Source organism: Panthera uncia (genome assembly GCF_023721935.1).
Source record: "Panthera uncia isolate 11264 chromosome D3 unlocalized genomic scaffold, Puncia_PCG_1.0 HiC_scaffold_8, whole genome shotgun sequence".
Taxonomy (NCBI): Eukaryota; Metazoa; Chordata; class Mammalia; order Carnivora; family Felidae; genus Panthera; species Panthera uncia.
The window spans coordinates 69,000,307-69,020,722 of NW_026057586.1; the positions used below are offsets into that span (position 1 = coordinate 69,000,307).

Below are 20,416 nucleotides of genomic sequence, written 5' to 3' on the forward strand. Positions count from 1 at the left end.
ACTGAGCCACCAAGATGCCTCAAAAAAACCCTTTGATCCTGGTTGCAGCCTTGGCTCTATTTCTAATGTCCTTGGTTGCAGTGCCATCGAGGAAACTGGGTAGAAGGTGTGCGTGGGGGAGGGGGCTGATTATTTCAAAATAAAACATTTTATTAAAAAATTTTTTTGTCAGAGGCACCTGGGTGGCTCAGTCGGTTAAGCATCCAACTTCAGCTCAGGTCATGATCTCACAGTTCGTTGAGTTCGAGCCCTGCGTCGGGCTCTGTGCTGACAGCTCAGAGCCTGGAGCCTGCTTTGGATCTGTGTCTCCCTCTCTCTCTGCCCCTCCCCTGTTCACACTTAGTCTCTCTGTCTCAAAAATGAATAAAACATTAAAAAAAAAGATAATTTTTTTTTTTTTGTTTCTCTCTGTTGGTATCAGTTTTCTATTGCTGTGTTTGCAAATTACCACAAATTTAGTGGCAATTACATTTATTATCTGACAGTGTTCATGGGTCTGGAATCCAGGCATGGCTTAGTATGATCTTCTGCTTAGGGTTTCACAAGACTGCAATCAAATTGTCAGCCATTTGCATGGTTCTCCCCTGGAGGTCAGTATACTCATCTTAGCTCACTCAGGTTGTCAGCAGAACTTAGCTCCCTGTGGTCGTGGGACTGAAATCCCTGATTTCTTGCTAGCTTTCAGATGGGGACCACTCTCCACTCCAGAGGCCACTGAGAGTTCCTTGCTCTGAGGCTGTATAGGCAGCTCACCACATGGATGTTTGCTTTCTTCCAAGTCAGAAGGAGTTCATTTCCTGGACTTCCTTTATCTCTGAACCCTAAATCTCCTTTTAAGAGTTCACCTGGGGGGTGCCTCGGGGGCTCAGTCGGTTAAGCATCCAACTTTTGATCTTGGCTCATGTCATGATCTCACAGACTGTGAGATTGAGCCACACTTTAGGTTCTGCACTGACAGTGCCGATCCCTGTGTGGGATTCTCTCTCTCTTTCTCTCTAACCCTCCCCTGCTAGTGCTTTCTCTCTCTTTCTCTCTCTCAAAATAAATACATAAAAATAAAAACATTTTAAAAGCATTCATGTGGGTACACCTGGGTGGCTAAGTTGCTTCAGCTTCAATCTCTTGATTTTGGCTTGGGTCATGATCTCATGGGTTGAACCCCACAATGGAGTCTGCTTGGGATTCTCTCCCTCTCTCTTTGCTCCATCACTCGCTCTGTCTCAAAATAAATAAATAAAACTTAAAAAGAGTTCACCCGACACTACATTGTACATCTGAAATTAATATAACACTGTATGTTAACTATACTGGAATTAAAAAAAAAAAGAGTACACCTCATTGGGTCAGTGTCTACCTGGCATAATCTCCATTTTGATGAACACAACTGATTAGGGCATTATATCTGCAAACAATCCCTTTTGCCATATAAAGCAACATAATCACAGGAATAATATCCCATCATATCTATTGATCTTGCCAATGCCCAAGAGGGAGGATTATACAAGGCTGTAGATGAATGAGGGGTATTTTAGAATTATGCCTACATACTGCTTATGCAGTTTCCATTTCTTTTCTTTTTTTAAAGTTTATTCTATGAGAGAGAGAGAGAGAGAGAGAGAGAGAGAGAGAGAGAAAGGGAGAGAGAGAATCACAAGCAGGCTCTGCCTTCTCAGAGCAAGGCCTGACACAGGGCTTGATCCCATAAGCTGTGAGATCATGACCTGAGCCGAAAGCAAGAGTCAGAAGCTTAACTGACTGAGCCACCTAGGTGTCCCTCCATTTTTTTTTTTAATTTTTTTTTTAACATTTATTTATTTTTGAGACAGAGAGAGACAGAGCATGAACGGGGGAGGGGCAGAGAGAGAAGGAGACACAGAATCGGAAGCAGGCTCCAGGCTCCGAGCCATCAGCCCAGAGACTGACGCGGGGCTCGAACTCACGGACCGCGAGATCGTGACCTGAGCCGAAGTCAGACGTCTAACCGACTGAGCCACCCAGGCGCCCCCCTCCATTTCTTTTTTATAATGCATATGGATTACTTATAAGATAAGGAAAACACAATAAAACTTATTAAAAAAGAGAAAGCAAACCAGTCTCCCATGAGAAGTATAGGTGCTAGAGTTTAAGGGATATTTCTTTTGTGGGTCTTCATAGAAAGAGAGCTGTGTATCCCTTAGTCAGCTAAATCTCTACTGTAAAGACAGAGTTCCACATGGTTGTTTCTTATCACATTCATGGTGTGGGATATTGGCTTCATGCCAACGTATAGTAAAAGTAATTCCAAAACCAACAAAGTCCAGTTTTTGGCAGACAGGTTCCAATCTAGAATTCACATGCAGCATCTGGTACAGGTCGATTCAAATCTTGGCAATGACTTCATTTAATCTGGGGCCCATAGATATGCTTTGGAGGACTCTTTCCATGAACCTTCTAAAACCACGTGCAAAATTTTGTGCATGCGTGTGTGTGTTCCTTTTTTTTTTTAATCTTTATTTTTGAATGAGAGAGAAAGAGATAGTGTGAGTGGGGGGGGGAGCAGAGAGAGAGGGAGACACAGAATCCGAAGCAGGCTCCAGGCTCTGAGCTGTCAGTACAGAGCCCGACACGGGGCTCGAACTCATGAACTGTGAGATCATGAACTGAGCCGAAGTCGGACACCCAACCGAGCCACCCAGGCGCCTGGGGTTGTGTGTATTCCTCTGTGGAGAAAATCCACTGGTTTCATCAGATTCTTGAAAGAGTATGAACAAAACGAAACAAAACAAAAACAATTAAAAGGATCATTATTCTAGAGCAGGATTTCTTTAGCGTGGCACTATTGATACTTTGGGCTGCATGTTTCTTTGTTGTGGGAGGTTGTCCTGTGCACTGTGAGATGTTTAACAGAATCCTTAGCCTCTGCTATAGTGTACAGGAACATCCCCTAGTTGCAATAACCAAAAATACAGGAACAACAACAAAAAATCTTGAGACCTTGCTAAATGTCTCCTGAAGGGAATGGACTTCACTTTAAGAGGAGCCACTGATCTTCTGGAAGAATGGAGGAACGAAATATAACTAAGGTGACATCTAGTTTAAAACAGTCCTAAATGCAAATTGAACCACTGCTGTTAGGATCTTGGGTAAATTAGCTCATTTCAGCCTTAGCCGGTTTCCTCATGTGTAAACTGGGGATATAGTACCTACCAAATAGGGTTTCAATAAAGATCAAAGGAAATAAAGCATGCAAAGCCCTTTGTGGGGCATCTTATATGGTAAGCACTTAATATGTTGTAGTAATTAATATTGTTCCCATAGTTGAGACCATTCAGTATTTCCCTGTGTCCCTATTACCCTGTCATTCAACAGGTATTTATAAACCAGTGTCAATGTGCCAGATCTTTCTTTCTTTCTTTTTTTTAATGTAATCTCTACCCCCAACATAGGGCTCAAAGTCACAACCCTGAGATCAAGAGTCACATGTTATACTGATTGAGCCATCCAGGCGCCCCTTAATTATTAAAAAAAAAACAACTATATATATATATATATACATACATACATATATATGTAGTTGTTGATGTTGTTAGTACAATCTACCTCCCAATGTGGGGCTTGAACTCATTACCCCAAGATCAAGAGTTGCATGCTGGGGTGCCTGGGTGGCTCAGCTGGTTAAATGTCTGACTTTGGCTCAGGTCATGATCTCACAGTTCATGAGTTCAAGCCCTATTATCAGGTTCTCTGCTATCAGCACAGAGCCCACTTCGGATCCTCTGCCTCCCTCTCTCTCTACCCCTCCCCCACTCGTTTTCTCTCTCTCTTTCAAAATAATAAAGAAATAAACTTAAAAAAAAAAGTTGTGGGGCACCTAGGTGGCTCAGTCAGTTGAGCGTCCAACTTTGGCTCAGGTCATGATCTCACAGTGCTTGTGAGTTCGAGCCCCACATCGGGCTCTGTGCTGACAGCTCGAAGCCTAGAGCCTGCTTCAGATTCTGTGTCTCCCTCTCTCTCTGCCCCTCCTCCGCTCATGCTCTGTCTCTCTCTCTCAAAAATAAACAAACATTAAAAAAATTAAAAAAAAAAAGAGTTGCATGCTATACCAACTGAGTCGGCCAGGCACCCCCACATCTTTTTTTTTTTTTTTTTTTAATTTTTTTTTTAAACGTTTATTCATTTTTGAGACAGAGAGAGACAGAGCATGAACAGGGGAGGGTCAGAGAGAGAGGGAGACACAGAACCTGAAACAGGCTTCAGGCTCTGAACAGAGCCCGACGCGGGGCTCGAACTCACGGACCACGAGATCATGACCTGAGCCGAAGTCGGACGCCCAACCGACTGAGCCACCCAGGCGCCCCCCCCACATCTTTCTTAATGAGCTCTGCTTGAATTATTCCTTCTCATACTCTTATCAGGTAGGTACTGTTATCATCTGTGTTTATTCTTTGTGAATGGCACTTTTAATGCCAGAATAATATTTCATTACATCTATTTTTATTCCAGGTCCTGGCCTCCCTTCTGAGATCCAGACCCATGTGTCTACCTGGGTGTCTCCCCAAGAATGTTTAAATTTGGCATCTTTGGCCAATTAGCCCAGTGCCTAGCACCTAGTAAGCCTTCCATAAAAACGAGCTATTACTGGCCATCAATGTCATTTTGACCCCTGCTGTCTGATCTACATCCTCTTTCTACTCCTCAGTAGGATCCCAGAATCACCTATTTTCTGTCAGCAGTCTTGGCTCTGGGTTAAAGCCCTGATTTGTTGCCCCTGTGGGGAGCTCTTAGGAGAATCCACCCTAGTTCTCCCACCTGCAGAGAACTGAAGCAATAAAAATGAAGACACTCTCACTCCAAGCCCACACTGCCCTGAACAATCATTTTGGTGGGGAGAATTTGCTTGCAGTAGACAGGACATAAAGTTCCCACAGCAGCTTTCCTGGGTGTGCTAGCAAATGCTGGTGATTCATGGCACCACAGGGGCCTGTGGGGAAGCGGGAGATTTATGCTATTGTATAGTTACAGCAACAGTGTCTGCTGAGTGCTAGGGAACTGTGGTTCATGGTACTTGGGGCTACAACAGGCAGCAACTTGGCAGCCACAATCAGGGAAGCAGGGCAGCACAATGGTAATGCCATCAGGCTCTGGGTGGGAGAAATCTGGATTTGATTCCCATCTTTGCTTCTTCTATCTAGGTAATAGCAGGTGTCTCTGTCATGCGGCACCTCTTTCCCATCTGTAGGGGAGGTGATGCTAATGATGGTTAATATTTGTGGACTGCTTCCTGTTCAGTCAAAAGAGAAAATTGTCTCTACTCAATTATTATTTAAAAGCATGGTTTATTTTTTAAATACAGAAAGCTATATTCCCCCGCCTCACAGTACACCCATTATAACTTGATGACATCTAAAAAATAAAAACATGTATGTGGCTCGAAAACGTAAATCAGAGTACAAAGTGAGAAATGCTTTCATGTTTCGACCATTTTGTATCTACAAAAATAGCAATTCCATAAGATTCAACCTAGTATGCGCCCTGTCTACTATGTCCTAGTATTTACCCTAGTTTATATGTATTAACTTCCTTAAATTCCTCAACAACCCCACGAGGCAGATACACTTATTACCCTTCCTTGGTAATAACGCTATTTCTCCTAAAGAGAAGCACAAGGGTCTGGGGGAATGCCGGCGATCTAAGCGGCCTCCACGTGATTTAAAAGTTTGAGAAACACAGAGGTCAGTATATGCAATTAAGTGCCAAGCTGGATTATCCGTCGGGTGTCCGAGAAACACGATTCCCTGGGGCGCCACACTGGGAGCGCATTTGGTTCAAAGTGCAGTCCCTTACCGACCAACCGCACCCGGCGACCAGCCTCTACGTGGTTCCCGGGGAAAGGCGCGCCGGACTCCGGTTCCTCAACCAGTCTTGCTAGAGTAGGCGTACTCCTTTCGAACAAAAGCGCTCGGAGTGACTGCCGCTATGGCCACTCAACGCCGAGCCCAAGCCCGCGCCTCCAATCACAGCGGAACTTCCAATTGGTGGAGTCGTTCTGAAGCCGGGCGAACGGAGGAGAAGTCCCGCCTCCCTAGGAGTGCTCAGCCAACTGCGGAGTCCGGGCGGTAGCCGCGGGGTTCGGTTGCGCTGTGTGTAATGATCTGGGGGCCTGAGGGCGGGGCGGGGAGCAGGCGGGGGTCTGCGGGGAGGGGACGCTTCCCGCAGGCGCGCGGAGCGAGGACGGTGACAGCCACGCGCGCACGTGCGCGCGCGGCCGCAGCGCGGCCCCGAGGCCTCTGTTGGCCGCTGAGAGGCGCGCGGGGGCTGGCCGGCTGCCGTCTAGGGGCCCCGTGCCGGGGCGTCCCCAGCGTCCCCGGCCCGAGTCCCTGAGCGCCGGGCCGTGTCCACCCCGTCGGTCCTGGCTCGTGTTTCGTCCCGGTGGCCGTAAGGGCCCGCCCCCCGACTCCCCTTTACGCTCCCGGGGCAGGGTCCTCACGGCCCATGCTGGCCGCTGGGGGCCCGCGCCGCCCAGACAGTTCCTCGGCCGGCCAGCCGGCCACCATGGTGGCCCTGAGGCCTGTGCGGCTCCTCCAGGGGGGCTAACCGGTCCAGAGCGCAGGTCTCGGGGCGCGAGGGTCCCAGGCCTGAGCCCCGCGCCATGGCTGGGGCCATCGCTTCCCGTATGAGCTTCAGCTCGCTCAAGAGGAAGCAGCCCAAGACGTTCACCGTGCGGATCGTCACCATGGACGCCGAGATGGAGTTCAATTGCGAGGTAACCGGCTGGCAGCCCCGACGGGCTGCGGTAAGGGGGAGCCGGGCGGAATCCGGTGGAATCCCCGCTCGCCGGGCCCTGCCACGGGTCTGGCACCGATCGGGGCGCCCCTGCGTTGGTGACAGTCCAGGTGGAAGCTTGAGGGATTCAGCTTGTATCATCTCTGAGCGTAGATAGAGTCGACCAGAACCGGAAGGAGCCATCTAGGCCCAAATCTTCATGTTAAGGATGATTGCTGCTTCCCCCCCCCCCCCCCCCCCCCCCAGGGTTTTTGGGTTTGGAAGCACTTCCTGACGGTTCTCATTCATTGTTACTGCAAGAGGCTGGAACCATCCGTAGTGGAGAATTCTGGTTTTCATTGTCAGGCTTAAGCTCCAGCTTTATGGTCTTTTTTACTTCATTAGATATTATTATGTGCCCCAGGTATTAAAAGTTGCGTTTTGTAGAGTGGAAACTCTATACCTATTTCTCTTTTCCAAAGCTACCATTTTCTGGGAAACAAACTCTTTAAGGAAAGAGTTGATGTCTAATACTTATTTTTTGTGCAGTTTATTTTACATCATGATGATAACAGTTAACCATTTGTTGAATACATTCTAAATGTCAGACGTTCATACATTTAATTCTCACAACAACCCAATGAGGTAGGTACTCCAAGCCATGTATCTAGTAAGTGGCAGAGTGGGATTTTAGGTCAAACTTTTAGCCAAAACAATACTGCCTTTCAAGAAATGCAAGTCCTTGCTAGTCCAAAGTGTGTTCTATGAACCAACAGCATTGGCAACAGCGACCTAAGTCAGGAGTTGGGAACTTTTTCTGTAAAGGGCCACATAGTGAATATTTTCAGCATTGCAAGCCATGGGATCTCTGTTACAACTACTAAGCCCTTCAGCTCTACTAGTGTAGTACAAAAGCAGCCTTAGGATCGACTTCCAGCCTGACAGCGTGAGGAGCTCCATTGAACTCCCCGATAAGACTGGTGAAAATCACTTAAAAAAACTCAACTATTTAAACCCTCTGGAAATGGTTTTAAGTGCAAACATCCATCAAATGAAGAAAAATCTATTCAAGGAAATCTATGAAAATTTGCTAAGAAAGGTGAGAGTCTATGGTGTTTGAACCAAGGCTACTACCTCCCTCCCATTTCCAACATACCAAGGGGAAGATCCACTCCAGACTGCTGCAACACAGAACACAGGGCTCCCTCTTCCCCTGGGTCCCTGTCAAACCACTTTCTTCCCAGGAGGAGCAGGACTGAAGTGCTTCTTATCCTGTGCAAGGCTTCTTGCTGCTGAGACTAAGTCCCAGGTGTGAATAGTTGAAAGATGGGGCTTCTGTCTTTTATCCAGCTCCTACTTACAGAATGGGAGCTGTGCCTTGGGCATGGCATACTGAGACTACTGGGACCCAGTTGCTCTTTTCCCAGCCCCAGCTTGTGCAGTGGTGGTTCTGTGCCAGGAGAGGCAAACTGAGAAAACCTCTGGCTGGTATCCCTCCCCCGCCGCCCCCCCTCCCCACCCCCCCCTTTAGAGATTTTACCTGTTGGGAGAAGTCTTTAAAACCTGTAGCTCCTGCTCTCTTCCCAAAGGTAGTTAGTTCATTTGCAACAAAAGTGGAGAAGTTTATGCCTAAGGGAACCCTTATAAGCAGTAGAGGTTTTGGTGAAGGGCAATTGGGAGGAGATTGTAGATTTAATGAAGATGCTACCTAAACTGTAGGCCAGCTAGTTTGCAGGAGAAAATCAGAATAAGACAGCTGGAAAGAACCCACATGGGATTGAATAAACTGTTCCCTCAGAAGAGCAGCCTTTGATTGAATTACTTTGTAGAGCAAATTATGCCCCAGGGCATAATGAAATAATAGAATAGTAAAACACTATTAATGGAGTTTAACAGCTGGGTGCAATCAGGGGAAGGAGAAGGAGTCCTACTATACACTGTCACTGCAGGATGACTGTGGCCATAACCAAATTTGTGCCTTCCTGAGGAACAACATCATAGGTCTTAATACTATGTGAAGGAAATAGATTTCACTAAAATATTCCAGCCCATCACTAAAGAAACAAACAAATAACAATAATAAGCCTTAGGGCTGGGTTGGGGAGAAACAGTCCAGTATCTATATTATTTAGATAATATATTATTTAAGATGTCTGATTTCTAACAAAAAATTATGAGGCATACAAAGAAACAGGGAAATATGACCCATACAGTGGAAGATTAGCAACAGAAATTGCCTGTAAGAGTGACCAGATGTCAGATTTAGCTGAAAAGATTTCAAATAGCCGTTACAAGTATGTTCACAGAACTAAAGGAAAACATGATTAAAGAAGGAAGATCTAATGACATTTTTTGCATCAAGTAGAGAATATCAGTAAAGTGACAGGAATTATAGAAAAGAAGCAAATGAAAATCATGGAGTTGAAAAGTACCATAACTGAACTAAAAAATTCATTAGAGGGGCTCAAAGTAGAGAAATTACCCTGTTTGAAGAGAAAATTGTAAAGATTATGCAAGCTGAAGAACAGAGAGAAAAAAATGAAGAAAATGTACAGAGCCTCAGAGAAATCATTAAGAGCATATGTGGAAGAGGAATACCACAAGAGGAAAGAGAAAAAAAAATATTTTAAAAAATAATGGCAGAAACTTTCTGAATTTATGGAAAAACAATAGTCTTGACATCCAGGAAGCTCAATAAACTCCAAAGAGGATAAATGCAAAGAGATCCACAAACAGAAACATCATAGTAAAAATGCTGAAAGTCAAAGACAAAAAATCTTGAAAGCAGTAAGAGAAAAATGACTTGTCACATACAAGAAAACCCCAATAAGATTAACAACTATCTTATCTGCAGAAACTGTGGAGTCCAGAATATTCAAAGTGCTCAAAGATAACATATTCAAAGTGCTCAAAGAAAAAAACCTGTCAACTTAGAATCCTATATCCAGCACAGCTGGATATTTCAAAATGGCTATTTCAAATATGAAGGTGAAATACTTTCTCAGATAAAGACAAACTGGAGATGTCGCTCAAAGACCTGTCTTACAAGAAATATGAAAGGAAGTTCTTCAGGCTGAAAACAAGTGCCTTTAGATAATAACTCAAGTTTACATGAAAAAAAAAAAAAGAGCACCAGGAAAGGTAATTATATAATTACAAAAGACAGTAGAAATGCATATTTTTCTCTTCTGATTTTTTTATTTCAATTTTAGAATGAGTGCATTTGCAAGTGGGGAGAGGAGCAGAGGGAGAGAGAATCCCAAGCAGGCTCCACACTCAGGATGGAGCCCAATGCAAGGCTTGATCCTACGACCCTATGGTCATAACCTGACTCAAAATCAAGAGTTGGATGCTCAACCAACTGAACCACCCAGGCACCCCTTCTTCTAACTGACTTAAAGAGCAATTGTATGAAATAATACCTATATAATGTGCTGTTGGGCCTATTACTACAAACGTAATTTATGGGTGGTATACTTGCCAATAACAGCACAAAGGAGGTGGATCGGAGCAAAGCTGTAATGGGCTAAGGAAATGGCCACAAATGGTAAAGTAATAACTATAGCAATGTATTGTTGGGTGTTGGGTTTATAATTTTAATAGATGTCACGTGTGTGTGTGTGTGTGTGTGTGTGTGTGTGTGTGAACAATATGTATATTTATATATATATGCAACAATGTGTATATATTTTATATATGTAACTATATATATAATTTTAGTAGATGTCATACACCCCCCCACATATATATATATATATATATATGAACAATAGTTTACAAAAAAGAGGGAAAGGACCTATATAGGAATAATATTTCTATATATCACTGGAATTAAGATAGAATAGTCTGGGGGCTCCTGGTGGCTCAGTCAGTTGAGCGTCTGATTTCGGCTCAGGTCATGATCTCACGGTTTGTGAGTTTGAGCCCCGCGTCGGGCTCTGTGCTGACAGCTTGGAGCCTGGAACCCGCTTTGGATTCTGTGTCTCCCTCTCTTTCTGCCCCTCCCCCACTCACACTCTGTCTCTCTCTCCTTCAAAAATAAATAAACATTAAAAAAATTTTTAAAAAAAGATCGTATAATCTGAAGCTGATTTTGGTTAAGTCAAGATTATCTGGTAAACCCTAGAACAACCACTAAAAACAAAGCAAACCCCAAACACTTACAAAGTATAGTGAAGGAAACATTAAATAAATTTAAATCCTTCATTAAAAAATATTCACTTAATGAAAAAGCAAGTAGTAAAGGAGGAATAGAGAAACAAAAAAGACATGAAACACATAGAAAACTAAACTAAAATGGCAATTGTACACCAAATAATTAGATAACTTAATGAAATGGACAATTTCCTTAAAAGATGCTATCTACCAAAATTGACTCAAGAAGAAACAGACAGGGGCGCCTGGGTGGCGCAGTCGGTTAAGCGTCCGGCTTCAGCCAGGTCACGATCTCGCGGTCCGTGAGTTCGAGCCCCGCGTCAGGCTCTGGGCTGATGGCTCGGAGCCTGGAGCCTGTTTCCGATTCTGTGTCTCCCTCTCTCTCTGCCCCTACCCCGTTCATGCTCTGTCTCTCTCTGTCCCAGGAATGAATAAAAAAAACGTTGAAAAAAAAATTTAAAAAAAAAGAAGAAACAGACAATCTGAATAGACCTATAACAAGTGAAGAGATTAAATCAGTAATAAAAATACCCACAAAGGTCCAGGCTCTAGGTAGTAGAGGCACAAATGGCTTCACTACTGAATTCCACCAAACATTTCAAGAACAATTAATACCAATTCTTAACATACTCTTCCAAAAAAAAAAAAAAAAAAGAGGAGGGAATACTTCCCAACTCATTTTATGAGGCTGGCATTACCCTAATACCAGAACCCAACAAAGCTATCACAGGAGAACTAGAGACAAGATCTCTTATGAATATGGAAGCAAAATGGGGCACCTGGCTAGCTCAGAAATTACTTTAAAAAATACATGGAATGGGGTACCTGGGTGACTCAGTTGTTTAAGTGTCCAACTCTTGATCTCGGCTCAGGTCATGATCTCACATTTCATGGGGGGCTCTGCACTGGAATTGTGGAGCCTGCTTGGGACTCCCTCTGTCTGTCTGTCTGTCTCTCTCTGTCTTTCTCTGTCTCTCTCTCCCCTTCCCCTTGCTGGCTCTCTCTCTGTCTTTCTCAAAAAAAAAAAAAAAAAATATATATATATATATATACACATATATATATACGTATATATATATATACATATATATATATATATATATATGGAAGCAAAAATTCTTAACAAAACTATTAACAAACTGAATCCAACAACAAATAAAAAGAATCCTACATCATAACAAGGGAGATTTATTCCAGGAATTCAAGGTTGGTTTAACATCTGAAAATGAATTAATGTGATACATCATATCAATAGAATAAAAAACAAAAATCATATGATCATCTCAATGGATGCAGAAAGAGCATTGACAAAATTCAGCAGCATTTCATGATAAAAAACACTCAACAAAATAGGATTAGAAGGGAGCTTCCTTAACCTGATAAAGAGTATCTGTAAAGAACCCACAGCTAACTTAGTGAAAGAAGGATGTTTACTTGCTAAGATCAGGAACAAGACAAGGATATCTTGCCACTTCAATATTGTTTTGGAGGTTCTAGCCAGGACTATTCGGCAAGAAAATGAAATAAAAGGTGTCCATATTGGAAAGGAAGAAATAAAAATATATTCACAGATAACATGAGCATGTATATAAACTCTAAGGAATCCCCTAAAAAAACTATTTGACCTAATAAACAAGTTCAGCAAGATTGCAGGATATAAGAGCAATGTACAAAAATCACTTGTAATTCTATATACTTGCAATGAACAATATGAAAATTAAGAAAATTCTATTTATAATAGCACCAGAAAGTATAAAATACTTAGGAGCAAATTTAACAAAAGAAGTATAAAACTTATACTCTGAAAGTTGTAAAACATTGTTGATGGAAATTAAAGATGATCTAAATAAATGGAAAGACATCCTTTGTTCATAGATCACAAGATTTAACATTGTTAAAATGGCAGTATTCTCCAAACTAATCTACTCATTCAACACCATCCTCATCAGAATTTCCATTTACTACTTTGTAGAAATTGATAAATATTCTAAAGTTTATATGAAATTGCAAGGATCCAGAATAGCTAAAAATATCTTGAAACAGAAGAGCAAAGTAGGAGGACTCATACTTCCTTATTTCAAAACTTACTACAAAACAACCATAACATAATAGTACATAACAGTGTAGTACTCACATAAAGATAGAGAGATATTGATCAATGGGGTAGAACTGCGGGTCCAGAAATAGACCCATACTCTATGGTTGCCTGAGTTTTGACAAGGGTGCTAAGACTATTCAGTGGAGGAATGAATAGACTTACCAACAAACAGTGCTGAAAACTGGACAGCCACATGCAAAAGATTGAAGTTGAACCCTTATTCTGCACCACATACAAAAATTAACTCCAAAGACCTAAACGTAAGAACTAAAACTGTAATACTCGTAGAAGAAAATGGGGATAAATCTTCATGACTTTGGATTTGGCATATGATTCTTAGATATGACAACAAAAGCATGGGCAACAAAAGAAAAAGTAGATAAACTTCATTGAGATTAAAAACATTTGTGCTTTGAAAGACACCATCAAGAACATGAAAAGAAAAAATATTAGCAAATCATAGATCTCATAAGGGTCTTACATCTAACACATATAAAGAACTCTTATTGCTCAGTAATGAGAAGCAAATAATTCAAAAGTGGGCAAAGGAGGAGCGTCTGGTTGACTCATTCGGTAGAGCATGTGACTCTTGATCTTGGGATTGTGAGTTCAAGCCCCACGTTGGGCATAGAGTTTACTTAAAAAGATGGGCAAAGGATCTGAATAGACATTTCTCCAAGGAAGATACACAAATGGCTAATAAGCATATGAAAAAATACCCTCATTAGTCATCAGGGAAATGAAAATAAAAAACACAATGAGATACCACTTTACCACAATGAGAGCCAACCACTAGGATGACTAGAATCAAAAAAAGGCATATAATAACAAATGTTGGCGAGAATATGGAGAAATTGGAACCCTCATACACTGCTGGTGGGAATGTAAAATGGTGCAGCCACTTTGGGAAACAGTCTGGCAGTTCCTCAAACTGTTGAATATAGAGTACCATATGACTCAGCAATTCACTACTAGGTATCTACTCAAGAGAAATGAAAACACATGCCTACAGAAAAACTTGGACACAAATGTCCGTAGTGACATTATTCATAATTGCTAAAAGGTGGAAACAACCCAAATGTCCCTCAACTGATGAAAAGGTAAACAAAAGGTGGTGTATCAATATAATGGAATGTTATTTGGCACTAAGAAGGGATGAAATACCAATACATGCTACAATATGGATGAACCTTGAAAACATGCTAAGTAAAAGAAGCGGTCACAAAAGAACACATATTGTTTCATATAGTTCACATAATTATTCCCTTGGAAGGATATCTAGGTTTGAAATAGAAAGTAGTTTTGTGGTTGCCTAGGGCTGGGAAAAGTGCAGGAATACAGAAATGATAGCCAAGGGGTACAAGGTTTCTTTTTGAGGTGATGAAAATATTCTAAAATTTACAGTGGTGATGGTTGCCCAACTCTATGAATATGCTAGAAACCATTGACTTGTGCACTTTAAATAGGTGAATGTTAAGGTACATGAATTATATCTCAGGCTATGTTAAAGAAAATGCAGCCTTTGGCAAAATGGAAACAAAAGACATGACTTTATTCCAATAAAACTATTTGTGAACATTGAAATTTGAATTTCATATAACTTTCACAAGTGATGAAATGTTATTTAAAAACTTACATTTTGTTAAAAATGTAAAAATTACTCTTAGCTCTCAGATTGCACAATAATAGGTGGTGAATTAGGTTTGTGTTGTGGACCGCAGTTTGCTGATCCCTAATCTAAGTTTCTTTTTTTTTTTCTTTAATTTTTTTTAATTTAAAAACTTTTTAAGTAATTTCTACACCCAGTGTGGGGCTCAAACACACAACCCTGAGATCAAGTGTCACATGCTCTACTGACAGGGCCAGCCAGGCAACCCCTGATCTAAGTTGCTAGTTGACAAACGTTGTGAGAGGGGTGCCTGGGTGGCTTAGTTGGTTAAGCATCTGATTCTTGATTTTGGCTCAGGTCATGATCTCGCGGTTCGTGGGTTTGAGCCCCGCATCTGGCTCTGTGCTGTCAGTACAAAGATTCTCTCTTGGGGTTCTCTCTCTCCCTCTCTGCCCTTCCCTCACTCTAGTGCGAGTTATCTGTCTCAAAAATAAATAAACTTAAAAAAAAAGAGATAAATGTTGTAAGAGATTGTGAGAGACTGACCAGTAAGGAAAGGGATTTTGTATGAGATTTCTTCAGCCATAGTTTTACCATGAAAATCTCTTCTTTTTTTTTTTAAACAGACCCAGACCCAAAGAGGATGTACAATATTATCAACTATAGCAGTGTTCTAAACACTGGCACTGTTGACATTTTGGCTGGATAATTCTTTGTTGTGGTGGGGGCTGTCCTGTGCATTGTAAGATGTTTAGAAGCATCTCTGGACTCTATCCACTAGATGCCAGTAGCACCTCCCCGTGCTCCCCGTCATGTCAACCAAAAATGTCTTCAGACATTGTCAAGTGTCCCGGCGGGGGGGCGGAGGGGGAGAAGGACACCCTTCTTTTCTCCCTGCCACCATATTGAGAACCACTGGTCTATAGAAGAAGATAAGAGTAGTGATATTCAGAGAGGCATAATGGTATAGTATAGTCTGTCAAACTTATATATGCCAGCAAACGGCCTAGCATCTTGATGAAATGAGAATTCTCATTCTGTACTTATGCAGTAGGACTGAGAATTCTGCATTTCTAACACATTCTCAACTCTCAAACAGTGATGGTGCTGCTAGTCCAGAGAGTTGCAAAGCATTAGTGGAAAGTGCATAGTCTTTGAAATAAGTTAGACCTGGACTTGAATTCCAGCTGAACTTCTAGCTTGGGTAAGATACTGAAGCTCTTTGGACCTCAGTTTCCACATCAGTAAAATGGAACTAATACTATTGACCCTGCAAGGTTTTATAGGGATTCCTGGAATACATAGTGCCAGGCAGAAAGGAAGAACTTAGAAGGGAGTATAATTGGCCTACAGTAGGAGGTGCAGGTCACTGTGGTCACTGCCCTGTTGCAATTTGTCAAACAGTTGCATCTCATTGACTTGCCAGTGGAAATACCTGTTTGTAAACGAAGATGTTCAGATATTCTGTTGAAAGTTATGGTAGTTTGACTTATGATGATAGAGCTCTGAGAAACTATTAGACTTTCTCCTGCCCTATTTTTATGTTGTACATTAACTGAGCAAGGTGCCGATACCAGGAGATGGCAGATGCATTTTGAAAAAAAAAAAAAAAAGAAGCGGAGAGATGGTACTTGAGGAATTCTTCATTGAGGCATACAGGTAGGTGGTGGTCCAAGGAGGACTCAATTTCAGAACCAGTGTTAGTTAACATATGAATCATGTTACCTTATGCTAATAAGTTCAGACTTTTTTGCCGCAGAGGTAGGAAATAAATCTCTTGCACTACTTGCTGCATTGCACAATTGGCTTGATGTTTTAGAGGATTTTTCCACTTGAAATATTTGATATTTGTCATTTTGAGAAAGTGGGTGCTGAACGTAATTTGCCAGGAGGCTAAACGGTTGTGTTATTTCTTATCTAGGCTGGAATTTTACTCTAATAATTCAATCTATCAGTAAGAAGAGCCAAATATGAAAAGTTTCTCAAAATTGAGTTGTGAGAGATTCTAATACCATCTTACATTGGAAACAAAGCCGCCTTCTCCTGTTGGTTGTTGATATCCCAGATGTTTTCATATACCCCAGTGGGATTGTGATTGGATTAAACACCAACATTACAGATCATTCCAACATACAAATGGACATAAAGTAGAAACTTTGGAAAGAGGAAAACAGAAAGAACTCTGGTGTTTTCAGTAAGATGTTACATCCCAGACACCCCAAGATATAGGTAAATGCTTCTCTTCTAGGATGCAAATCCCCAAAGGGCAGTGGTGGTCATTTCATTGCTTAGTTGTAGATAGTAATGGGACTCTATATGAGGGCACTGAGAAACTTCTTATTTCAGAAGAAAGGTTTCTGCCTTATCTGTGGGTTCTTCCATGGGGGTTAAGCAGTCCCCATGGATGGCATGGGTGCCGCACATCTAGGACGTGGGCAGTCCGAGGTGAATGATGGATGCAGTTGTGCTGGTGAAGGGTGAAAGAAGCAGGGTATATATACTGGCTGGTGCTGCCATCTGCTGGAGCCCATATCTGCTCTTTTGTAGGAGGAAGGACTAGGGAATAGCAGCTACTGTGTGCCAGGTGCTGTGCTAAATGCTTTACAATGTACTATCTCACTTGATACTTGGAATAGATTCACTTACTCACTCAACAGATATTTACTGAGTACCAGTGTGGACCTAGTGGTGATCAAGACCTGCTTAGGATGGAGATCCTGTCATTGGCTTCATTTTCAGAGTGGGAATTGGAGGCTCCAACAGGGCAAATAGCCTGCATAAAGTCCCAGCAGAGCCACCGTTTGTTCTGAGAGAGAAAGAAGAGGACAGTGGGAGAATCTCAATAATGACCGATGAGGGGCACGTGGGTGGTTCAGTGGGTTAAGCATCGTCTTTTAATTTCAGCTCAGGTCATGATCTCACGTTCATGAGTTTGAGCCCCATGTTGGGCTTAGGAGCCTACTTGGGATTTTCTCTCTCCCTCTCTCTCTACCCCTCCCCTGCTCATGCGTGGGCTGTCTCTCTCTCAAAATAAATGAACATTAAAAAAAATAATGACCAAGAGGCTAGCAGTCACTTATTTGAACCTCACAACTAGGTTTTCAAGTCAGTTGGGAAGGTCTTAGCTCAAGTTCCAGTTTCCTGTCAGGGCTCTGAAGCAGCACAGCCTAGAGGTTATGAGTGTTGTCTGGGGAGAGCATGGTCTTAGGATCCTGATCCCTGGTTCTGCCCTAACCAGTTCAGCACCCTTAGACAGGTTCCTTAATCCTTTCAGATGCCTGTTTCCTCATCTGTAAAATGGAGAGCATAATAATTCTTCCTGTATGGGGTATTGGTACTGGGATTAAAACCGAGTCATTACTGGTAAAGTGCTTAGACTAGCACCTGGCACAGGTAAGTTCCATATACAGGTTATTACATAAAAGGAAGTAAATCCAGGGCCTCTCAGCATTTGGCTCCCTTTCCCAGGCTCTCCCACACTTCCTCACTTACCCTTTTTGCTCTTGGCCTGTTGTCCTGGTTGCTGTTTCTGGAAAGTACCTCTTTTCATACTGCTGTGCCTTTGCATAGAATGTCCTTCTCACTTGTCTGCTGGCACAGATGTTCTCATTCTCCTTCTAGGCTCTGCTCAAGTGCCCCCCCCCCTTTTTTAAATGTTTATTTTTGAGAGAGAGACAGAGTACAAGTGGGGAAGGGGCAGAGAGAGAGGGGGACACAAAATCTGAAGCAGGCTTCAGGCTCTGTGCTGGGGGCTCAAACTCACGAACCGTGAGATCATGACCTGAGTTGAAGTCGGAAGCTTAACCAACTGAGCCACCCAGGCACCCGAGTGTTCCCCCCTCTTTGTGCCCAAGACCACCACATAGCTACCAGTGATGGGGCTGAGATTCAAACCCAGGTCATCTCTCTTCCAGGCTGGCTGGCTCTTTTTCTGTTAAGCTATGCTACCCACATAGGAAGCTCCAAGTAGAAAAAGGAAAGAAACCATTAGAAACCTGGAGAGAACTTTGATATTTGGTAAACAGGAAAAAGAAAGTAGAAATAAGAGATTTTACAAAGAACTTCCTAACTCAACTATTTGTCTATGGTATTATTTTATTTATTGCAATTGGTGTAAGATACCATTTCAAAACCATTTTGTAAACTTGCCAGTGGGCTTAAGTTTTTGGCTGGTAGATGATGTGACTGACAGCCTCTGCTAAATTGCCTCAGTGTCTGGTTTGTCTTTGAATCAAATGTACATTTTCCATAAGTGAATCCTTTTCACTTGCCATGATCTACTTGGAATTCCTTGCCTTTGGCTTAAGATGAAGCTTATTTTGCAACAGTTAAATATTTTCTAGTTGCATATTTAACAAGCTTTGTGGTCAGAATGTTCTTCCCTATATTCAGCCTGATGTCTTCTCTTAATATTTGGTGTGTCCACATGAATAACAATTGGTTAACCCTTCTATTCTGAGGCCTTTTCATGTACTTTGAAAAGTCAGTTATTTAACTTCTTTGAAGTCCACCTCCTTCTCCATCCCCTTTCCCCTGTGCAGCTCAGTTTTGGAGTACCTAATATTTAGGGCATTGGAGCACATAGAAAGATATTTAAGAGGGAAGGTCCCAGATTTCCAGGGTGCTCATAATCGAGTTAGAGAAACAGGATACACATGAAAAGATAATGCAAAGGAGTCTGTCTATCTGTCTGTCTATCTATCTATCTATCTATCTATCAGATGAGGATGTGTTCCTGTTGAGAGAGAGAGAGAAGAAAAACCCTGCAGTGGGGTAAATAGGGGAACAACTGCCCCCAGGGATTGAAGGAAGGTTTGTGTCCACAGATAAAGGGGAAGAGTGTACGGATCAGTGGATGTGACCTGAGCAAAGGCAATAGTATTGTTTTGTTTATTGCAATTGTTATAAGATACAATCCTGTGGTTTGAGGTAGAAGAGAAGAGAGATGTGTTTAAATTCCTAGGTTCAGGACAGATACTAGAAGCCTTTGAAGGCCAGATTAAGGAGCTTGTATTCATCAAATGCAGTGGGGGAGCTTTGAGGTTTTTACTAGGAGAGTGATTTAAAGTGGTCTTAGGGCACCTGGGTGGCTCAGTTGGTTAAGCATCCGACTTCGGCTCCGGTCATGATCTCACTGCTTGTGGGTTCGAGCCCTGTGTCAGGCTCTGTGCTGACAGCTCAGAGCCTGAAGCCTGTTTTGGATTTGTCTCCCTCTCTCTCTGCCCCTCCCCCACTCGCATTCTGTCTCTCTCTCTCAAAAATAAACACTTAAAAAAATAAAAAAATAAATAAAGTGGTCTCCACGCAGAATGATTTGAAGTATTTGGGGGTGGGGTTGGGAAGAGTTTGGCAACAAGGAGCCCGGTTAGAAGACAACCTCTCTGGGCTGGGTGTCACATGGAAACCTGAACTAGCTGGAGCCTGGGACAAAACTAGGCTGAATCCAAAGGCATGGGCACCAGGAGGATGAGGCCAGGGCTCAGGGTCTTCTGTGACAAAGAGTGAGCAGGAGACCTATTAGGCCCAAGATTCAGGAGGTACTGAGGTCTAGAGCCAGTCCTTAGTTGTCAAGGCCAGCCAAGCAGGAGGCAGTTCTTGGGTGAGACATGGCCAGCCTTGGGTTCAGGAGGTCAGCTCACTTTCCTCTGTCTGGTCTGGGGCTGTAGTCAGGGTGTTACTTGTATAACACCAGGGAGAGCCCTGAAACTGGTGCTTGAACCCCTGGCTTCTAGGCAGAGCTGCTCTGTGTGATCTTGGGCATGTCTCTTCTTTCCCCCAACCCAGGCCTCAGTTCTTAGGGTGACAAATGAGAG

The 20,416-nt window shown here is 42.6% G+C and overlaps 1 protein-coding gene across 7 annotated transcripts in view; it reads left to right on the forward strand.

The window, feature by feature from the left end:
- The first annotated feature begins 6,137 nt into the window (after window positions 1-6,137).
- The window catches only part of NF2 (NF2, moesin-ezrin-radixin like (MERLIN) tumor suppressor), an 80,960-nt gene continuing 66,681 nt past the window's right edge, over window positions 6,138-20,416 (forward strand). For 2 of the 7 annotated variants that reach the window (XM_049619840.1, XM_049619843.1), the window contains exon 1: window positions 6,161-6,742. In XM_049619840.1, the coding sequence (XP_049475797.1) occupies window positions 6,629-6,742 (114 nt within the window). In that variant the 5' untranslated portion in view covers window positions 6,161-6,628. Of the gene's footprint in view, window positions 6,743-20,416 lie in introns of all 7 variants that reach the window. The other 5 variants (XM_049619839.1, XM_049619841.1, XM_049619845.1 and 2 more) reach the window with 4 other exon arrangements.